General features: G+C 39.5%; 1 protein-coding gene across 22 annotated transcripts in view; it reads left to right on the top strand.

Moving 5' to 3' along the window:
- The window catches only part of LOC110185693 (uncharacterized), a 41,176-nt gene that overhangs the window by 2,247 nt on the left and 17,083 nt on the right, over positions 1–21,846 (top strand). For 9 of the 22 annotated variants that reach the window (XM_086840942.1, XM_086840938.1, XM_086840943.1 and 6 more), the window contains exons 3-11: positions 13,406–13,514; positions 13,618–13,748; positions 15,475–15,588; positions 17,467–17,776; positions 20,300–20,360; positions 20,665–20,947; positions 21,012–21,130; positions 21,312–21,490; positions 21,549–21,722. In XM_086840942.1, coding sequence (XP_086697068.1) covers positions 13,406–13,514; positions 13,618–13,748; positions 15,475–15,588; positions 17,467–17,776; positions 20,300–20,360; positions 20,665–20,947; positions 21,012–21,130; positions 21,312–21,490; positions 21,549–21,722 — 1,480 coding nt within the window. Of the gene's footprint in view, positions 1–13,405; positions 13,515–13,617; positions 13,749–15,474; positions 15,589–17,466; positions 18,273–20,299; positions 20,361–20,664; positions 20,948–21,011; positions 21,131–21,311; positions 21,491–21,548; positions 21,723–21,846 lie in introns of those variants that run through there. The other 13 variants (XM_086840940.1, XM_086840945.1, XM_086840951.1 and 10 more) reach the window with 4 other exon arrangements.

The following is a 21,846-nucleotide window of genomic DNA, read 5'->3' on the forward strand; positions in this document are numbered from 1 at the left end:
ACGGCAAAAGAAACATGGGCAAAAAGGTAGTAGAAGAGGCGCAGAAAATCAATAGCATATGGCTTGTGGCTTGTTTGGGCCCACAGCTGTGGCCGGCCGGGGTGTCACATCGCACTCGGGCTCGGACTTGGACCGGGACCCGGACATGGAGCCGGATCCAGACCCGGACCAGGTGCCGAGTCCTACCGCTGGAGACGGAGGACCGAAGTATAGAACGCGGAGTGGTTGTCGTCGTGGCTCAACCTGGAACACGCTCTCCAAGCCTCCTTCCAACGTCGTCTTCCAGTCGGTGTGCAAAACAGCTGATTCATCAACTTGCCATGACAATTCGAAGGACTGTGTAGTTGAAAAAACAACAACGAAATACCACTACAATGTGCATTCCAGAGAGTACAGTGGCAATCCTTGAAGTGAAACACTTAGATTTACAGATGTATGAGGAGTTTTCAATACCCTATTCTGGTGGCAAATACAATGGGTTCTTAATTCTTGAGAACTTAGTCAACTTAAATTTAAAACAGTTACTTTCAGTCTTAACTGATTCAAGTTACAAAACCCAAGAAACGAAGTCTTTATCGAGGTAACACTGTTATTCAAACAGAGTTACACTTTTTCCCATTGCGCACAAATTGTAGGGAACCACTTTCGTTCTCCTCAAACTTTCGCGCATGTGCAGCTGAGAAAGTAACACACAGAGAGAGGGAGAAATACTTTAGGGAAAGAGAGAAACTGGAGAGTTAAAGGTACAAGAGAACTTGAGAGCACTTTTAGCCGGCTTTTATTTGGAGTTTTTGTTGTTGTTTCTGACTGGCTGCTTGTTCGGCCATATGACGTGCGAGGGAAAATTGTCTTGCGGTATTACATCAGCGCAGCAGGGCAGTCAAACTTTTATGGCGACACCTACCCGTCACCCCCGGGTACCCAGCCACACCCCCTAAGCCCACCCGTTCCCTCGTATCCCCATCCTTAAGCAACAACAACAAGTGCCGGCTAAGTGTCGCCAGTCGGTTGGCAGTCGGTTGCATGCCACACGCTTATCGATTCAGCTCGCATATGGTTACCGCCATCCATGGTGACTCTTAGTCACTCCCCGGATCGATCTGGGACTATGCCCCAGGATTATCCGGTTGATTGCAGTCAGCTGGGCGTCGCCGCATTCTAGTATTTATAGTTTCACCGACACTAGTATTTATTTCTATTTTCCAGGAGATTTATATTTACAACATTAATTTCTATTTGTATAAACATACTAGACTAGACTCTAGTATTCAGTAATTTCAATAATCAATGTTGCTCCAAATCCAATAATAATTATATTTGCATAGTTCTTAGTCATTCATTGAATCGAATTAGGACGATATCCTCGGATTTTCCGATTCCTTGCAGTCAGCTGGGCGCCGCCCCATTATAGTTTCCCTCCAGTTTCCCTCAATTTATCTCCCAACGACACTCGCAGTTATATCCGCACTATTGTTTCCTTCTGTCTATAGCCACACACATCATCATCTGCAGCATTTTCTGAGTGGGTCTCCTTTTGTTGGTTCCTTTATCTTCTGGCTGCAGGAAAATCCCACCCCCTCAACATAGTTTCCACTCTTCCCGACTAACGAAATACTTATTCGGGCATATTTTGTACGTGTTGGCGGCTTGGTAGTTGGTGAATCTCTGGTGAAATGTATTTATTACAGCAACTTGGCCGAAATAACTTTCAAAAAGTTTACAAAAATATGTTTATTGATAGTGTAATTTAAATAAAAATGTTTTATTCGTTGGGTAGCTTTCTAAAATAGTAAGTACCTTTCTAAATAATAAGTACCTTTCCTTATTATCCTTCAGATTTTTTAAATTTCCTCAAATATAACCAGTTCCTTGATTGGAAATGGTTTTTTATATCCTTGGAGAATGCTTATTTAATTGAAAGCTAGCATCTTCAATTGTCTAAAAAAGAGAGTGAGGATAGCTTAGGCCACAGCGTCCTCATTTTTTTTTTTTGCTGGGACACCCCTTTTTATTGCATCTAACGACGGCAGTTTGCACCCTTCACCACTGTCTCTCCGCAACAATCTCTGCAATTGCCAGAACCGAAAATTGGGGGAAACCAGTGGCAAACTCAAGCTGCCGGGGGAACGGGAGCCCCGGAGAATAAGAAGTTTTTTTTTATTTTTTGTCTTTTTGTTGATAGCTGAAAACCGATGTACAATCTCCATGGATTTGGGTGCCGTCGCTGTAGTTGGATGAAAAGTTTTCTAATTACTTGGGGTCAACTGTTCGTTCGGAGGCGGTTAGTGTGAAATCAAAAATGTAAATGACTCCTCTCTGTAAGCTGAACTTTTTCTGGCTAATATTAAATTGTAGTGAAAACAACAAATAAAGATAACTTTAAGGAACCGAAGCTAGTTCGAATATTCGATCGATCATAACCAAAAATTCATTAATTTCAATTCGGAAACCACTCCTATGATAGTTTTTATTGTATTAATAAATCTGCTTGCTTAATTTTAAATTCTAGAAAATGCTATTTTTTTTGCCAATTTTTGACAATTTTAATGATGTAACCCCTTATAAAATTTTGAGAAATATGATAATTTTTGTTTTCAACCGGACATGGCTGGACCAAATCGCCAGTTGTTGCTGATCAATAGGTTTATAGGGTCGGAAATGACTCCTTTCTTCCGCCTTGCAAACTTTTGACTTGAATTATAATACCCTAAAAAAGGGTATAAAAACCATTCGCAATTGTGCTGGCGTACTCAAAAAACTTTAAATAACCCGACAGGTTAAATGTTTGAGGGAAGCAAAGAGGCGGCGCACATGTCGCACGAGGGCTTTTACTCGTTTTCCGCTTTTCCGGGCTCTTGTTGTTTTTACCATTGTATTTTTCTGGCAGTCAGTCACTTTGATATTTGCATATTTTCAACACAAATCAGTGCATTGCATGCGGCGAGCATATAACATTTTTGCGCTTCAGAGAAATGTTTATTTCGCCCCGAAATGTTATTTACTATTCGTGAATTTTTGGTCGTGTAGTTTTACGATTGTTTAATAATTGCCCTTTGGCTGGCTTTGTAATTTTTAACGGCTAATTCGAATTTTATTGATTAAATTTTGTGAAGGATTCGAGTATTTTTGTATTGATGAAAACATGATCAATTTTAATAAAAATTAGTTACTTGTACTTGTGCTTGCTCATTACTTTATAAATGTTATTTTGACATTATTTTCTTATTATAGTACATTCAGATTGTATACAAAATCAATATATTGACTTCAGAATTATTCAACAAACTTTTTGTTTTGTTTGGTTTATTGCCGGTATATTTAGCGTGTTAATCAGCAACAACTTTTTCGTATTGATTTTCCTTTTCGACAGCCATTAAAAAGTGCACCCGAATGTCGAACGAGCACGAAATGTCTATCAAGTCTTGCTCATCAATGTCAGGCGATTAGAACTTGAACGGAAGAGAACTTTTTCCATTAAAGCCAAAGCTTTCGTTGCCCGGCCAATGCGGCGTATACGTAATGCAGCCATGGAGACACCGATTAAATGTCAATTATAAGCCATTTGCTGATGATTTCCGTCTTATCTCATTTACCAAAAGAAAGTGCTAAAAAAAAGGCGAGAAAAAAGAGCAGAGATTTCATTAGTTTTAATTAATTTGCTAAAAAGAACGTTAACCGGATGACAGGCGCCCCATCCTTGGCACATTACGTCAACTTTTGTTGCACTTTTCAACCCTTCCACCTAGCCTTCATTCAACCAATCATTCCATCCTTCCATCCATCAGCATCCTGGGGTGCGCAAGAGTCATGCCATGACATCGCCTAACGTATTTCAATTTCAATTTTCTGCCTTTGGTCTAATGCAATTATAATAATTTCCCGGCCAGGCTAAAGGCCTTCCAGGTGCCATGTGCCATGTGCCATGTGCCATGTACCATGTACCAAATACCTTATGCTATATGCTATATGCTATATACATGACTGTCGTCGCTATACTCAGTCGGTCTTCCCATCTAGGATCTTGGCTGGCGACCAAGTTGAGGATGCTGACGTCGCTAATAGTAATTTTATTGGAGGGCTAAAAGCTGCGTTGGAAGGGAAACCTTAAAAGCAATTTGCTAAAGTTCTGTTAAAGTTAATTTTTCAAGTATTCAAGTATACGTTTTGCATAATGCACCCACAAAAAATATATAATAATTCATATTAACTTGTACTTTAAACTAAAAAAGATTTATTATAACATTTACCTCGGGTGTAAGTGCTAAATCCATTGTCTAATAATTCTCAACGCTCGCAAAAAAGCCGTTGCATACTTAGCGCGGTCATAAAATAAAAAGATGATTATATTCAGCTTTTTATCACGTCTTATTCAAATATTATGGTTCCATGATCTAGCGTTTCATTTCCCTTTAGAATCCCTGGCTTCGGCTTCACTTCCACTTTTTCAGCCGCTGGCATAGAAAACGTAGCAAAAAATTCTTTCAGCTTTCAGCTTTCGAGTGCTGCCTCTTGCTGCGCTTTTGTTTTTTAACTTGGCCAACACAAACAGACCCCCGAATGTGTGTGTGAGCAAATCCCATTATATAGACGATATGGCAATTCGTGTGCGTATGCATTTTTTATGCGTTTAGCCGGCGGAATAAGGATGAGGATGTGGATAAGGACGAGAATCAGAATGAAAACGGGCATCAGGATGAGGATGGTGGTGCGGAAAAACTTTTGCTTAACAATACAAAAGCGTAAAATATTTAAGTGGCCATGGAGGGAGACGCAACCCTCCCCCCCTCATTTGACCTTATTTGCTTATAAGTAATGTGTTAGCCTCAGCTTTTGGCAAGCGCCGGAAGAGTCGCTGCCAATTGGCCGGGAACAAATGCATATATAAATACATATAAAATACTTAAAATATCGGAGTGATGTCAGCTCAAACGTGGGGGTAAGGGGAAAATTCTGTCATTTCCAGGAATTATCATTTCTAAACAAAAATATTTAAGGGAAGAAAGGAAACTAGCTTCAGGATGTCAAATTTAATATACCCTTGCAGATTATAATTGAATTATAGGATTGGATCGGAATTTGATCATAGCTAAGCTTAAAATATTGGTATTTTTTGAATTGCTGTTAATCGATATATTAATTTGCCATTTTTTGCGACAAATCAAAGTTTAAAAAAGTCATAACTAGGCCAAAAATGCATTAATTTTAAATTCGGAAAGCGTTCCTATGTTAGTTTTTATTAGGTTTATAAATCTGCATACTCAATTTAACATTTTAGAAAATTGAAATTTTTGCCAATTTTTGACAATTTTAATGATGTAACCCCTTATAAAAATTTAAAATTTTTGAAAAAATTTAAAAAATTTATTTTTTGACCGGAAATGGCTAGATCGATTCAGCTGTTGATGCTGATCAAGAATATATATGATTTATAGGGTCTGAAATGATTCCTTCATAAGTTACGAGCTTAACAATGTGTGTTTTATGCCATTATTATTATTACTTAATCAAGGTAAATTTATTCTAGGCCAAAAAGTAACTTCTTATACTAAAGTTAAAATAAATATTTCAGTGTCATTTTAATGAAAGAATCATGTCTTTCCTCATGAACCAGGCAAATTGAATTGAAATGCAAAGTTTCTTCAAGGGAAAACTTTGCCAGTTGGTTATTTGTCATTCGCTGGCTGACTGTAATTCCATATTATTTTCTTTTGGTGGCATCACAATCATTTGCCGCATTATTGTTTAGTCGCGACGCGACACTGGCAATTTGATATGCAGCAGCTAACATGGCTAAAGTAGAACTGCCAACCGAAGAGCATGAGAAATAAATGCACACAATAGACAATTATTTGCAGAGCCAGGAGATATGTACATTATACCCGCATAAGTATGAGCATCAGTAGCAGCATCAGGACATATATCCATTGGGTTGTTGATGTGCATTCTGTATGCTGCAGTGCAATTTTATGCTGCATTGTCTTAATGGCATGCGACCAGCGTACAGTATTTTCAATTGCCGGCATTGAGGGACTTGGCCAACTCCGCTGCAAGCCAAGTTCAACTCGGGCTTAAGTGGCCTCAGCTCCGTTCTGCTGATTGCGCAATGTGCCAGACATGTCTGTCGAAAACATGCTTTTGTTCGGGTTGAGTAAGGTTGAGGGTTGTGTCGGGATTATTATCCGGATAATATATGTCTAGGAACAGTGTATTTTATTTCAATATTTTACTCTAACTTTAACTACAGTCTTGTAGTTACGAAGTACACCTTCTCCCTGACCTGGCTCTGACTTGTTTAAAAGGTGAATTTCTTACCACGCCACTAAATAAACGCTTCCGATTGCCCATTTCCTGACTAGACAACGACTCTTCACCTCCACTCTGACCAAGTAATTCCAGAAATGCGTAGAATAGTCGAAAGAATAAAATGCAAATTTATACAGAGCAGTTAAAACTTTTCACAGTTTAACTTAAAGTTACGCGACGAATTGGGTAATTCAATCTACGAGGAACGATGGCGACTTTATTGACGCAATGAGTGATGTAATTTATAGTTTGCCTCAACTCAAACTCTTGTTTGCTGTAACCATTAATCAAATTAGCTTACCCCGGGCCACAAATTAGGCAAATTCTCTGGATCTGGAAGGAAACACAAGAAACGTCAAAGCCAGAGGTAAGGAAAGAAAACCCAGGCTACAGGAAGTTTACACGCTTGCCTGCATTTAAGTCACATTTTGCTTGTTTATGATGCTCAGCGAAAAGTTCCTCGGTTGCCCTGAACAAAGGCTGTGAGGGACAATCTAAATGCGCTGATAACTACGAAAGTTTTTCGCCATAATGACTTGACTTTGTTTCGTGGAAAAGCGGAAATGCGGTCATTTTCGAAGGATGCTGGCTGAACCTGAATCGTCTTCGTGGAGGAGTTTGACGTCACATTTGTTTGCGGCATTTTAATTCTGTTTTTTTTTTATTTTTTCCTGCGCTTATATTTCTTTTGCGCGTCGTTTCTTTTCCTTTTAACGGCTGACGTAAGTTTGGTGTGCTTATATAAAGGAGGAAATTTTCATTCGGAATGCATTTTGATTGCAGCCTCGAGGAACTGTAAATTGCCAGCAGATTCTGAGTCTTGATAGGAAGGCATTCAAGCAATTGGAAAAAATCATGGGCAAAAGGAAAAGCTTTCGCGTCTTTTAATGCTCTAACTTTACTTCTTAAAGAACCTCTCCGATTTAAAACAAAATAAAGTATTTAAGGTTTCTAAGAGCTGTAGCTCTTTTATGGATAGTATTAGTTGGTATATATTACCACTGTGAGGTAGGAATATCTCTGTTCTTTATTTCTTTTTTAATAAGTTATTAAACATTATATATTTTTCAACTTGAAGATATAATAATAAACCATATGCTATACTCGTATCTGTATACTTTAACCCAAACGCGTGCCATCGATGGCAAAGTCGCGTTCACGACATCGTCATCGTCATCGTCGTTATCCACATGAGTGCACTAAGCGCAGCATTTCACACAGATACTCATCCACACAACCAATGTCATTCACCCACACACTGATGGAATGCACTCGTGCGGTAACCGGCAACAAAAAACGAAAACACAAAATAAAAACCGTTCAAGGCACGCACAAGCGACAGAAAATAGTTTTTCCTTCATTTTCCGCAGCAGCGCTATCGAATTTCGTTTTAATTGTTTAACATTGAATAACGCTTAGCACAGGCAGCAGATGCAGATGCAGATTCAGATGCAGTCACAGATACTTTACGAGTATAAACATCTTTGTTGTCGGCGCAGACATTTGAAGTTTTGCTCGAGGACAACAGACAGACAGGAAAATGCAATTAAATATGCTCAGCAACTGCCTCCCCCCCTCATTTGTTTTTGCTGACATTTTCCTTCCAGCTCCTCCCCCTGGTCTCATGTACATAATTTGAGTTACATTTTGCACACAAATATGAGGAAAATTCGCCAACCAGGTGGGCGAGACGAAGGTGTCACGAAAGTTTGCCTACATAAATTGCACAGGAAGTGCTGCAATTTCTCGGCCTAAGTATGTGTGAAAAGTTTTCCTTTGTCTGCGGCTGACTGAAAGTGCTAGGAAAGAATTTGAGAACTTAAATGGATTGTCATTCTCGATTGTTTTTCGAAAAGAGATTTCTCAGATGCTGCTGATGCTGTTCAATTGAAGGGAAAATAAGAGGAAGTCCTGGACTAATAAATGAAGTCAGGGGTCGAAAGCTAAAGTCAACCTAGGAGGTGAATTCATTAAAGGAGTTTGCAAAAATATTTATTAAACATTTCTCTTCCTGAAATTCATTCTCATTAGTCTATTTACCGGAGCTACAACTAGATTCCAAGTGCACTTTATATGCAAAGCCCCTGGCCACATTTTGCGGTGAAGGTGTTTATGGGATTTTCCTTTTGGTCCCCTAAAACAAAACGTGCCTGGGAGCACATGTTTTCGTAAAATACAATTTATGTTACTCCTGGCTGTCTGGCTGGCTAGTGTTGCTGAGTGAAATAAAATGAACTTTAGAAAAAATACCGAGTCCCGTGGACTTTTGTTGAATTTATAGAGTGGGGATTGTTTTTCTTCTTTTTTGGCTCTGCTAGTGCCACAAGCAATTTGACTGAGATTTGTCCATGGACTGGGCCATATAAATCAGGCGCACACATTGACAGCCATGTCAGCGCTAAGCCGACAAATCAAAGCCAGGCGAGAGCCCCAGAGCCTTACGAAGGTACAAGGATTAGAATTGAAAAGGACGCAGACGAAGTGGAGCATGTGGTCGAGGAGAGAGGACGAGGTGGAGACCACGAGCAATAAAAGCGTCTTAAAAGTTTAATGTCCCTCGATTTGCGGCTGCATACAAATGACTTTTCAGCTGTCGCCTATACAGTGTGCTCTCTCTGCTCCTGTTTCCTTTTTCCTGCTTCCTGTCTGTCTGTCGGTCTCCTTAAGCGTCTGACTTTCGGTTGAGAGCAAACAACTCGTTAGACGCGTTGAATTTAATGAAAGCCTCGCCAGCGCTCTTTTCGCACGTAATTGTGTGTTGACATTAAATTGTTGCATAACTCGGTGCGAGTTTTGTGGAAAAGTTCCCCGGGGAAGGGGTGGCGAAACCGCGAAGGCGTTTAGGGGAAGGGCAGACCAACTTTTCAGCGTGCAATCAATTTAATTTGTGAAAACTAAATTTGGAAAGTTTTGGAGCAATTAAGTTGGGTTACCAAGTGCATTTGAATTTAATATTGAATCTTACTGCATTTTATTACCAACATTATTGAAAACATGTCCAATAAAAACTCTCACTCCGACTGTAAGTTAATTTCCACTAATTAAATGGTGTCCGCATGTTGTTCTGCTTTTATTAGAACGGAAACTTAATCCATATTTATGGGCAGAAAGCAAAACCGAGGGAGCGGAAAGAAGGCGTTCATGCAAATGAGCACCATTGCTTAATTTAATGAAGACGACCTTCGACCAGGGGGTCAAGGTGGCTTTTGGTTGGGTTGGTAACTAACAGGAGGTTATAAAACCAGGAGGTTACCTTACACAAAGTTAAAATAGCGAAATGACTCAAATCTGCTTATAATCAGAGATAAGTCTGTCTAAAATACCTTCTTAAGTGAAAATTAAACTGGACAGTAAATTCGTTTTGAGTCTGCATCCAAAGTATCAGAAGTGGGATCCTGGGACTCTCGGCTGACCGTCAATCTGCGTCAGTCAGTCAGTTTTACGATTGTTTCGGGTGTGTCTCATTTCAATGCAGCTGGCAATTAAGTTTTGGGGCACAAGGATCATTTCAGTTGCCAGTTGCCACCGGCCCCAGGCCTTTTGCTGAGTGAATTAATTGCTGGCGCAGACCAAGCCGGCCAAAACGGTAGCAAACATCCCATCGGCCACGTTAGTTGAGCAATCGAGCAAACTGAGGCACGGTGGCACAAAGGCACGCACCGGAGAGCGGTGGCACTGTGGCCAGCCCACCTGGTCAGGTGTTTTGTATGCTCGACCTGGACGGCCTGGCCGGCGGAAACCATAAAAGCAGGCGCATGCACACATGGCGTTGTCTCTGCCAGACAAAATGGTGTCAAATGGCAAAAATGCATCGTAAACAAAAAGTAAATGAAAAAACTTTACACAAACATGGCGAGGGCTGTAGCATAAATAATACAAATATAAACAAGAAACAATTTAAAGGTATGATAAAACTTGATTCAACTTTTTGGGGCAACAATATAAACAAATGAACATGACTAGGTTATGTGTTTTAAATGGAAATCTAAGCCGAATTTTCTGCTCTCTTCAATTTTTCAATCGATGATAACAAAGCCAAAATTGCATTTATTTCCATTCGGAAGTCGTTTCTGAACTAGTATTTATAGTATAGGTTAAAAAATCTGCATACTCAATTTAACATTTTAAAATATTAAATTTTTTGCCAATTTTTGACAATTTTAATGATGTAACCCCTTATAAAATTTTCATATTTTGGAAAATATTTCAAAAATTTATTTTTGCACCGGACATAGCTAGATCGATTCGGGTGTTGATTCTGATGAAGAATATATATGATTAATAGGGTCGGAAATGTCTTTTTCACTGATTTATAATCATCTGACTAAAATTATAATATGCTGCAAGGATATACAAAAATGTTTTAAATAATGAAATCATAAAGTGTATATTATATTCAATAACAAAACGCTAAATAAATCGATGTCAATATTTATATCAGATTATAGAAACTTTGCAAGCTCTCCTCGAAAACGCATTCTAGAAAGAAATATTCTTGTTCGCCGGAACTGTGGTTGGCACTTCAAAGGAGCGCACAAATACCCACAAACACATACACACACACATATTAGACCGCAAAACAAGGATCTCAGAGGCGATAACTATGCTTGGAGGTGTCATTTTGCTTGTTTTGCCCGCATAAAACTTGAAAGGTCCCTTCGGGTAGATTAAACACGCACACGGCTGCCTCCACACACATACACACACTTGTGCGGTCAGAGTCCTGGCAGGATTATGGTGCAGTGTAAACTGACGCTTGCAAGTATGCTATGAAAAATACTTAGTTACCAGCCATAAATCTATCTTCAATACATCGTGCATCGGATACAGAATAACCTAAACAGGATTGCCATCATATGGGCCAGCTTGTGCCTTATTTATAGGCTAGTTAGGGACACCATAAATTTGGACCATTGGACTACGTCCTGAATGGCATTCACCTCTTGAAAACTCCATTAAAAATCACTTGAAATTATCCAAGCCGTGCCCCTTTAAGCCATAAACTCTTCAGTGTTTAAAATTTTAATTAAAATCCTCTCCAACCAGCTGCTGCTGCTGCTCCTGCAGCAGAAGGACAATGACACCCCGCCCAACTGTCAGCTGTTGGATAGTTGAGATGTCAGCAGGCTTATCAGGATTTCAGCATCACCGCACAGGCACACCGACGGAGAGATATGCAAAAGTGTCTCCCAGCTGAGGGATTGGCGTCTCTCTAGAAATTTAAGACGAACTTTTATCGCACTAAGCTGATACGTTTATTTTGGCAGACCCCAAAAGCGAAAACCATATTTAAACTTTCATACAGAATTAATATTTAATGGACTCCCTCCCCAAAAGAAAAAACCGAAACATAATATATTTAAATATTTATGCCGAGGTGCGGCTGCATCTGGTGACCGCAATCAATTGGACCACCACGAGCATAAATCAGTGGGAAATATATGTGGGGTTTTTATTTCTCGCCTCGCATGACATGATAAATAGTTTTGCAGCTGCCAAGGATGGGGTTGTAAATGTACCCACCTAGGCTAACAATGCCACGTGGCTGGGAGCCCGGAACCCCTGCTCCTCCCCTGCTGATGGTGGGAACGATGGCGACGCCCCTGACATCAACTGCGAATTCATATGACAAACGAACCCCGTAGGCAGATGCCTTCCTCCAGCGGCTCTGGTAAAGTGAGTTCCTACTGCTAAATTATGCAAAAGGTGCGTGCCGCCGAAATATAGCGTTCGATGGAAAAGAGGGCGGAGAGGGTGTGGCTTTCGGTCAAGTAAACCTTATTGATTGTCGAGAAATGATTTGCCACGGCCCCCTTTAATTGGAGTGGCAATTAGCTTATGGGAGAGCGTCTAGACTGAAGGAGTCTGCCCGGAATTGGGTTAAATGTTCTAAAGGGTTATTGTTTATGGTTTATATTGGATAAATTAATCAATTGTTTAACTTTTAAAGTAGCTTTAGCAAGAATTTTAAGCTTGGTTTAAGCACTCTACATCTCTGAGTCAGAGCTTAAGAATTAAAGCCTTCCCTTCTTAATCGAAAGCTCCCAGTTATCTGTTTAAAAATTAAAATTAAACCAAGGAAATGGCAATCCTAAATAATTAATATAATGTTTACCGTCTTTTGACATTGCGTGCAAGCCGGCAATTATTTCCGAAACAAAAGTGGAGCGGAAAACGACGTCGAGGCAAGAAAAGTTAAGCTCAGGTAGACTCACGTAAATTCCTTAGGGCTGGGTGGACGAACTTTGGTCTGGCCATAATTAAATCGACTGGCTTGGCTGCTTCGCGAGAATGTCCTGGAACTGTCTGTCTGTCTGTCTTTCTGTCTGTTGGACTGTCGTTTGGCCAGGACTGTCGCCGCCGTTGTCTTAGCCGGCTTGGGTGCGAGCTCTTAACCCAATTTACAGCTTACATGCAACGACTGCTGCTCGAAGTGGCCCAGTCGAGTCCCTGGGCTTAGATCGATATGCGTTGTCGTGGCCATAAAATAAGTTGCTAAATAACACAGCCACAAACACACACTGACAAGTGGCAGCAAGAGTAACTGTTGCAGTGGAAAAAGGGGCCATTAATATGGATTTTTCTCTGTCCATTGTCGCAATTATCAAATGGCTGCAGTTGCAGTGGCAGTTGCAATTGCGATTGCAATGGAGAAAGTGGGTGGACATTTTGCTGCATTGAAATGTGCGACAAACCGCAATTTGGCCAAGAGCCCGAAACGAAACTGTTTGACTAACTGGCCGGCCAATTGGCCAACAGCCCTGGGCCCCGAAGTCTGTCCCTGGCTGAATGAAAATATTTACATGCGGCCATATGTGGAAGTGGTTAGCTTTTGTTGGTCTCATTGTGGTATTTGTCATACGTTTGCTATAGTAATTAATATCCATGTTAAACAGTGTCCATTGTCTATTTTTGTTGCAAGCGAAAGTCCAAAGGGAGTCCCTTAATCCATGTTATATTTAATGTCCTCACATTTGAAATGGTAATTTAAATATTTATGGTACTAAAGTGATTATTATAGATTTTATATTGGGAACTGTGTGATATTTCCTTACATTTAGTACCATTCTTAATGCATATATCTATCTGCCCTTTCTTTCAGCAGCTCCACTCGGAATATCGGAGCACTTATCGTTGGCATGAATTTACGGGCAACTCGCGGCCAGAGGTTGTGCGACGGGCACCAGCCCCGAATCCAAGTCAATTTGTTGGTGAGTAACAAAAGGCATTTGTCTTGCGCCTTATTGTCACGGACTTATTTATTGATCTCGTTCCGATTCGACTTCTGATTGGATTTCCCCACCTCATCCGCAGGACCGACAAATGAGCCGCCATTGCCGCGACGGAAAAAATGTCCAGAATTAGCATATAAATCGCACGAGTTTATTATAGGATCGGAATATACAGATGCACGCCGAGATGCCAGTGCACATCGCTTGGCGAGGGTAAGTCCTTGAAACAGAATCCATGACCTTTCCATTAAAGCAATATTTCAAAATCTGCATATAAGATAGAAAAGGTGAAATAATCATAGAACATACCATAAAATTCCATATAACCTTGGCACTCTTTAAAGTCTAAACCAAATCCTTGTGACCGAGAAGATCTCGGCACATAAAAAGGCAAAATGATTGTGCATTTCTGCAAGCTGGAAAATATGTAAGGAAGCAGCCAGCTTTCCACTTCTAATAGTATTTTTAGTTTATGGCCACACACAAACTTTATGCTCTTTTGACATTTGAAGAGGACCGTGTGGGAGCAAAATGGAAATGCATTCAGAAGTACATAAAGAAAACTGCCTATTCATTATACTCTATAATTTGATTACAAGCCGTAGGCAATCTACTACATGCCAACAGTAAATATTTCCTAGATTTTAAAGTCTTCATTTCAAAATATAATATATTCTCCATTACCATTTACACACATGTGTGTGTGTGCGCCATATTATTATTTGCATATGAATGCTACGGCTTTCCGGGAGAATTGGCATTAGGGTTAATGCGTTTAAGCAGCGGCCCTCGTGAAAATGTCGACGCTCTCAAATGCCACAGAAAATACATAAAAGTCGTACACAAAAAGCCCCATATGAGAGGTTACTCCCATCCTAGTTTATTTTCTGATTCTCCTCTGCCAACCTAGACTAATTAATAATGAGGCACACAGCGGCACATGTTGCAAGGACATTGAGAGACGTGTGCCAGAATCAGAGGCTTTCGGAGAAAGGGGACTTAAAGGTCCCTAGATAATCTTTAAAGAAGCATTGTAGATGAAATACATACATATATGTTAAAGTAGTTTTTAAAGCATTTATAAATATGAATGATTGAATTATTCTTAAGTATATCTCCTTGCAAAAATCATGGTTTTTGTTTACATTCATTTTAAATCTAAAAGAATGAAGTAAATATATTTTTATACCCTTCCGGTGTACTATTATTTCAGTCTGAAGCTTGTAACTCATTGATGAAGTCATTTTCGACCCTATAAATCATATATATTCTTGATCAGAATCAACAGCTGAATCGATCTAGCCATGTCCGGTAGAAGAATACATGTTTCGAAATTTTTTCAAAATTTGAAATTTTAATAAGGGGTTATCATTAAAATTGTCATAATTTGACAAAAAATTGAATTTTTTAAAATCTTAAATTGGGTATTCAGATTTGTTAAACTAATAAAAACTTACATAGGAGTGGGTTCTGAATTGAAATTAAATCATTTTTGGCTTAGTTATGGTATTTGAAAACTTTGATTTAACCAAAAAAATAAGCCCTTAAAAATATCTATTTAACATACCTAGAATACACATATGTATTTAAGATTTTCTTGTAGGTATACAAAGGTTAAAAAGCCTTTCTTCTTAAGTTTACTTTTAGTTCATTATTTAAATTTAATCCCCCCGATGAGTATCCTTTCAACACCACTGCCCTGAGTGCTTGAGTATGTGTGCTTTTGACATACTATCATGAACACCCTGACAATACATAATTAATTGACTTCACCTGATGACGCACGTCAACAAGGCGTATGCGTAATATTAATGGCCAGCTAATTAACTATACATGGCCGTATACGTCTCTCTTTCTCTCTGTCTCTCAATGTCTCAATTTCTCTCTCTCTCTCTCTTGCTCCCTCTCTCTCTGGATTTTCATATAAATTGGACTGCAGTCGGAGGAGCGGGGCACACCTTCGCGCCGCAGCAAATCGGAGGGACCTCCCGTCGTGCCCAATGGACGTGCCTATCCCATTGCAACGGAGATCGATGGAGCCACAAGAAAACAGGTACACAATTGTCAGATGGATGGCACTCGGGTGTCTAATTCAATAGTTGTCTATTGCCTAATCTAGCACTGGGTGTTTGTGTGTGCGTGTGTATGTGTGTGTGTATCAATTCCCAAGCATGATGAATTTAATTAAGGTTTTATATCGAATGGGGTTATCACTAGTGCAGCTCATTAGGGACAATGATTATCTTAAATGCAGAATATGCAGTAGAAGCTCTCCTGAGTATAATGAATAAACAAATGCATATCATTTTAAGTTAATTAAAAGCTAATTTATGAGGGGAATTTGATTACTAAATCATAGTTTTAAATTTGGAAAAATTCTTATTCACTCAAGGATTCAAGGACTCACATTTCCATTTACTCAATAGTCCGTTTCGTGACATCCCATAACGATGTATCGGCAGTGTAAAAAATATTGCAGAGAGAAAGGACCTGTCTTCCATTTCCGATCAGAGATAGGATGCGCCTCGGACCATTGGACCGCAACATGGCGGCGCGCAACAATTTCTATTAGCGCTGATGCTGGCCATCAGTCAGGTCCTGAATTTCCCACCCCCTTGCGGGGATGCTGTCTGCAACTTTTCCAGTCCTTTTATTGGCAATTTTCCCTATGCAGGACGACATGTTGTTGAACAGTTGCGCCTATGGGAAGATTTCATTTGCTCACATGGGTATAAATGCACTCTACAAAAAATGTTTCATAAAGTAATATCTTTAACAATATTTAAAACTTTAAATTAAATGTGAAATAATACTATTTAAAACGTTTCGAGTTTACTAAATTTATATAAAATGCCTTGAAAAATATATATAAAATTTTAAACACAGTATCTTAAAGCTTCTTGCTGTGTATTTGGGCATGCGAACTTTTAGTGTGTGTGCAAAAGAACCATTGAGTTGTCAGACAGAGTGTCAGTTAGTCAGGCGTCTACTCGACCTGAATGTAAAATTTTAATCTGCAAAACCCTTCAACATTTGCATAAGTTGTATATCGATTTTTTTTGCGTCCATTCATACGCTTGTTATAGCCCTGATACCTTCAATACTTAGTACTTTTCTTTTTTTTTGTTGCCTTTCTGATTGTAGCCATTGTGGCTGTGATTTGTATTGCATGTAACAAGGACTTGATGCTAGTTCCCCCCTCTGTGTCCCGGTGTGAGTGAATGGATGCTAACAGAAACATTAAATGTCAAACATACATATATGATTGTGTCTTTTATATTTATTTGCTTGGTTGTTACGTTGTATAGCATACATTTGGGGGTAAAATGATTAGAAGATTAAAGGACCTTACATTTAAAATAACTATGGGAAATATTTTTTACATTTATGGGTATTTTCTTAAATTTCTATAAAAAAAATAAATAAATATGTACTGTTTGTTAACTTTAATGATTTCTTATAAATATCTTAAAGCTATTTAAAGCCCTCGTTTAACTTTAATACTATATGCATTAGTTTTAGTAATATATCTGGGTCCTTATCTTAAGTTGACATAATCTTAACCATCTTAATAATATATCTCCTCGAAATTAGCAAATAGTTGTTTCAAAATTTTCCATTTATACTTGTATTGTGTGTATTTCTTCTCTTTCTCGTTCTCTGTTTCTCCACGTATGACTAACCCGGTCTCTTCTTCTCTGTGTTAACTATGCTCTGATCGTCCCCACTAAAACCCGAACTAAAACTACGAATAATATTGAAATATTTAAACTTTAATTCCTAACACTCAATGCGACATTGCAATGCTTTCTTTTCTCGTTCTCGTTCTCGTTCTACATCTTTTCTCTCTTCTCATTTCTCGATTCTCGTCCTGTTTTTTTGGTAACATTTTCGCTTCTGCGTTGTGTGATTCTGCTCTTCTCTTTCGCAGGCGGGTGAGTCAAATGGCCTATTCAAAAAGACCATCACAAAACTGAGCACAGAGTACCGCCTGCAATTCGTTTGGCCCACTGTCCGACGGATTAAGGGCGGCGACGCGACGTCTAGGGCCGCCGCCGGCGACTATCCGAGAAAGTCCATATCGCTTGGCGCCCTGCGGTCCGGCGGCCACGCCCCGAACCAGGGTCAGACCCAGACCCTGAACCAGGCCCAGAACCAGGCCCAGATCGGGCACTCCGGTGGTGGTGCCGGTGCCGGCTTGGCCACGGTGCATAAAAAACGTACAACAAATCAGAAAGAAGGTGCGACAACAAATTGTCGTCGCTAAGCATTTACTTAAATTAACTAAACTAAAACCTAAAAAACCAAGTCGAAAAAAAAACGAATGAAACAAACAATACATTTCCTATTAGCGCATAGTTTCTTTCAACTACTTACTATATGTAATACTAAAACTTAAAAACTAAAACCAAGCGAAGAGCGATTGTATTCAAATTTAATTTTTAATCGTTTTTTTACTTAATCAACATAACTAACTGATTCACGGCAGATTTTGTTTACTAACCTTTTTGTAATTGTTGAGATCTGTTTATTTTTCAAGATTTTTAAATGAAAATTTGTGCAGTGGCAGCCGCATTGAGCCAAAAAAAACAAAACAAAAGAAAAAACTAATCTAAAAAAGAAATCCTTAGAAAAAAGCGTAAAATAGTGTTGGTAAATGAACGTAGAATAAATAAACAATTTTCTCTATTCTTCACCACTGCCATAATTTCAAAAATGCTAATTTGCCACCTAGCAGCATTCGATTGAACTCCAAATCAAGTTTTTTATGTACACGTCGTCGTAAATTATTTGCTTACCAATATATATATACCCTTTACCCGTACCTTTAAATATGTATACTACAGTGCTCAGAACTAAGATAGATATTTCCTAGACTAATCTTATGAACATTTCCGCTTATGATTTCGCCCTTATTTCTGTATAAACAAGCAAATGTTTTCTGTTGAGCGCTTTTGTGAACTAATGTTTGTTTTTTTATTTCAAGCAGATAGCAAACTTGTACTGTCTCTTAAATCTATTTCATATAGAACGAAATTATGCTAAATTCCTTTCGAAAAAAATACCGAACCTAAAACTAAACCCTAAAACTATACGGTTGATAAACACATTCAAGATTCATATATCTTTTTAGCCAAAAGCTGACGTAAGTGTTGAACTAAATTTAATTTTTATTAGTGCTAAAACCAATACAATTTTTTTTACTGCCAAGCGTAAAATTGCGTTGAATTGCGAATCGAATGGAATTGAAAAATGGATGGGCAAAAATTATGAACCCCGGATCCGTGCTCATCCCGAATGCAGAGCCACCACATTGACGCAGTGTCAGGGCAATTTTACGTGACGAATTGTGGAATTGAAAAAAGCAAAAGTGTAGATGGAGCATGTTGTGGCCGCAGGTTGTGCGATAAATTTCGTTTTCATTTCGATCGAAGCGTAGGAGTTACTACATACATAACATATATATACCGCATCGTTGCCTTAGTTTCGTTGCATGTGTGAAACGTCAACCAACTGAAATTACAAATAGTGTCATGCATTAAACCAGTACCAGTATCAGTATCAGTACCAGAACAAGACAACCATCAATCAATCAGTCAGAATCAGTCAACATATGGCACCACCTCAACTATACTATACTATATATATATCATCAGCTAGGCGAATTGGCCAGGCTTAGTGTGAGTTAGTTTCAGAGGGCAGTAATCATAACTCTTCCATTACTAACTGAATCTTGCAGTTCAAGCAAAGCGCATAGGTAAGGCAAACGGAAAGGAGACACGGAAATGCGGAAATACAACACAAAAATTAACCTCTCTATATATACCGTATAGACATTAAGTGCATCTGCATCTCAGTGGCAATCTTAGTGGCTTCAAGTGCAAAAATGCTTTGGTCTTGCCTTTAACCCTAATGCGACGCCTTGAGCTTCCAGCGAAGAGCTTCCATAGTGTGCAAATTGGTCGTAGTGCTTAAAAATACCAAATAAATCAATATGAATTATATCCAAACACATATTTTATCAAAGAAAAGAAAAAAACGTACAATAATTGGTTTGAATTTCGTTCTATATTCCAAACAAAAGCCACCCAAAATTGTTCAAACATATCCCGAGATTGAAACAAAACAAGGAAACCATACCAAACACGCTTCAGTCAAACAGGGGCCGCAAACAATTATCACTTAACTGAAAACTAAATTAAAGAATATAATAATAATAATTAGCTAACCCAAGTGATAATTGTTTTGGGTCCCTTCATCCAACATCATTTTCTGTTCTCGACTCAATGCCAATCAGCCAGAAACACAAATTGATTTTCATTTCGAAGTCTTTAGTTAGCATTTTGCCTCGCCCTCACACCCCACAACTAACCTAGCCACCACCTGACCATCTGACCACCTAACCACTAAACCACTAAACCACTGAACCACTAAACCACCGTAACACACCCAATCACCACCCACCAAGGCGCTGCTTCCGGCTCATTTATTTTGCTGTACAATAAAGTAAATTCACCCCAAACCCCTCTACCAGAGTTCAAGTTTAGCGTAATCGAGACACACTTTGCAAAAGAAAACCCCCTACCTTTGTTTCCACCTTTTTGGCCTTTCGTTTCCTACTGCATTTTCTATAATTAACTTATACTTTCCCTTATCTTAATGTAACCCAACCCCGACTGGTGCCAGTTGCCAGCCAGAATCTGTATAAAGCTATCGACCGACCTTGGATTGCAGCATTAAATTTCGTATCTGTGTGCTTTCAGCTACTCTACATGAGTTGGAGCCCTTGGTTAGCGATACGGATGATAGAAAAACGCACGAGAAGTATGAACATTTGATTACCGTAGCCCTCAAATTAACTCAATTCAAGCTCAAACCGATTGCTCAATAGCTTCTGCCATTCTCATTCAGTGATGTCCTTCATTAGCCCATCCGAAAATGCAGCATCACCAAAAAAAAAAATATGAATATGAATAAGAATAAATCAGAACCCACCCTTCATCCGCACCTGCATGTTGCCAGTGTTGCATGCTGCAACCATCGAGATGCACAGCAGTTACCCCCAAAAAGATCTCTCAGAAGCTGGTTCCCATTTCCGTTTGGCTAATGATACCCTCGATTATTGCAGACATGTGTCCATTGTGGAGCGCAAGATTACCTCGCGTCCGTTCTCGCAGGCCATGGACCAGGAGCGCCTGAATCACTTCATCACGAAAAAGGAGAACTTCGGCTTTGCCGATGCCGCCGTGGCCGCTGCGGCTCTCAAGGATGAGGTGGACAATCGGCAGCAGGTTGCCGAATCTGGCCAGATGGTGGTCATGAATGGCTCTGCACCGCCGCACTCTAAACCGAATTTGGATTTGTGGTTCAAGGAGATGGTTGAGCTGCGCAAAAAGGCCGGCGAATACAAGGTAATCTTTTGTCTTTTTATATTTGATTAAAATACATAAATAATCTTGAATTCCTTACTTACAGTGCCGCGGCTGGGGCATAGAGATCGATCCGGACCTGTACAAGAAACAGAAGGATCTGTGGGATCAGGTTTCAAAGCGCAGCTCACTCTCAGCACTTTCCCTAGCCTCGTCTGTGCATAAGTAAAGTCTACAAAAAACTATATCAAAGCTTTAATAACTATTTTTATTAAGCCTCAAAGGGCAACTGGTTTTGCAGTAAAAGAAAATAGAAATAGAATATAAATGGTTAAAAAGCTTATATACTATCATTTTTTATAAACGAGACATTACATAAATACTTAACTATTTCCTCCACTTACAGACCTATCACAAAGGAGGAGAAGGAACAGGAGAACAATAAGAAATCCACGCCCTTGCAAAAGGCCCAGAAGCCACGGGTTCCTGGCCAAGCCTTTTTGATTGATAATAAGGATGAGATTTCAGCACTGCCAGCACGCTTTAGCAATATACGCCATCACCTCGAACGCACCACGGGCCCGGGTAAGTACTTGCTAAAACATAGGGGTATCCCACATTAATTAATAACTACCCCTCGCAGATGTGGAGGAGGGCGCCCTGCTGCCCTCGCCGACGCGGGAGAAACTGATGCCGGCCATCACCAAGCGGGAGTCGGAGTCGCAGCGCGGGAGTCCCAAGAAGACCGCCTTGTCCAGGCACGGATCACCCCAGAAGGGTAGTCCCCAGAAGGGCAGTCCCAAGAAGGTCCTCAAATGTGAGTAGTTCGCCTTTTTTTCCCGGTTCTCTCGAGCAGAAGATACACATATTCGAAGCAAACGAATGCATATACTCAAAACTCCAATTCCTACTCCAAAAGTTAACCATAGCTGAATAGCCAA

Source organism: Drosophila serrata, unplaced genomic scaffold, assembly GCF_035046125.1.
Source record: "Drosophila serrata isolate PLE 108 unplaced genomic scaffold, ASM3504612v1 contig_382, whole genome shotgun sequence".
Classification (NCBI taxonomy): Eukaryota; Metazoa; Arthropoda; class Insecta; order Diptera; family Drosophilidae; genus Drosophila; species Drosophila serrata.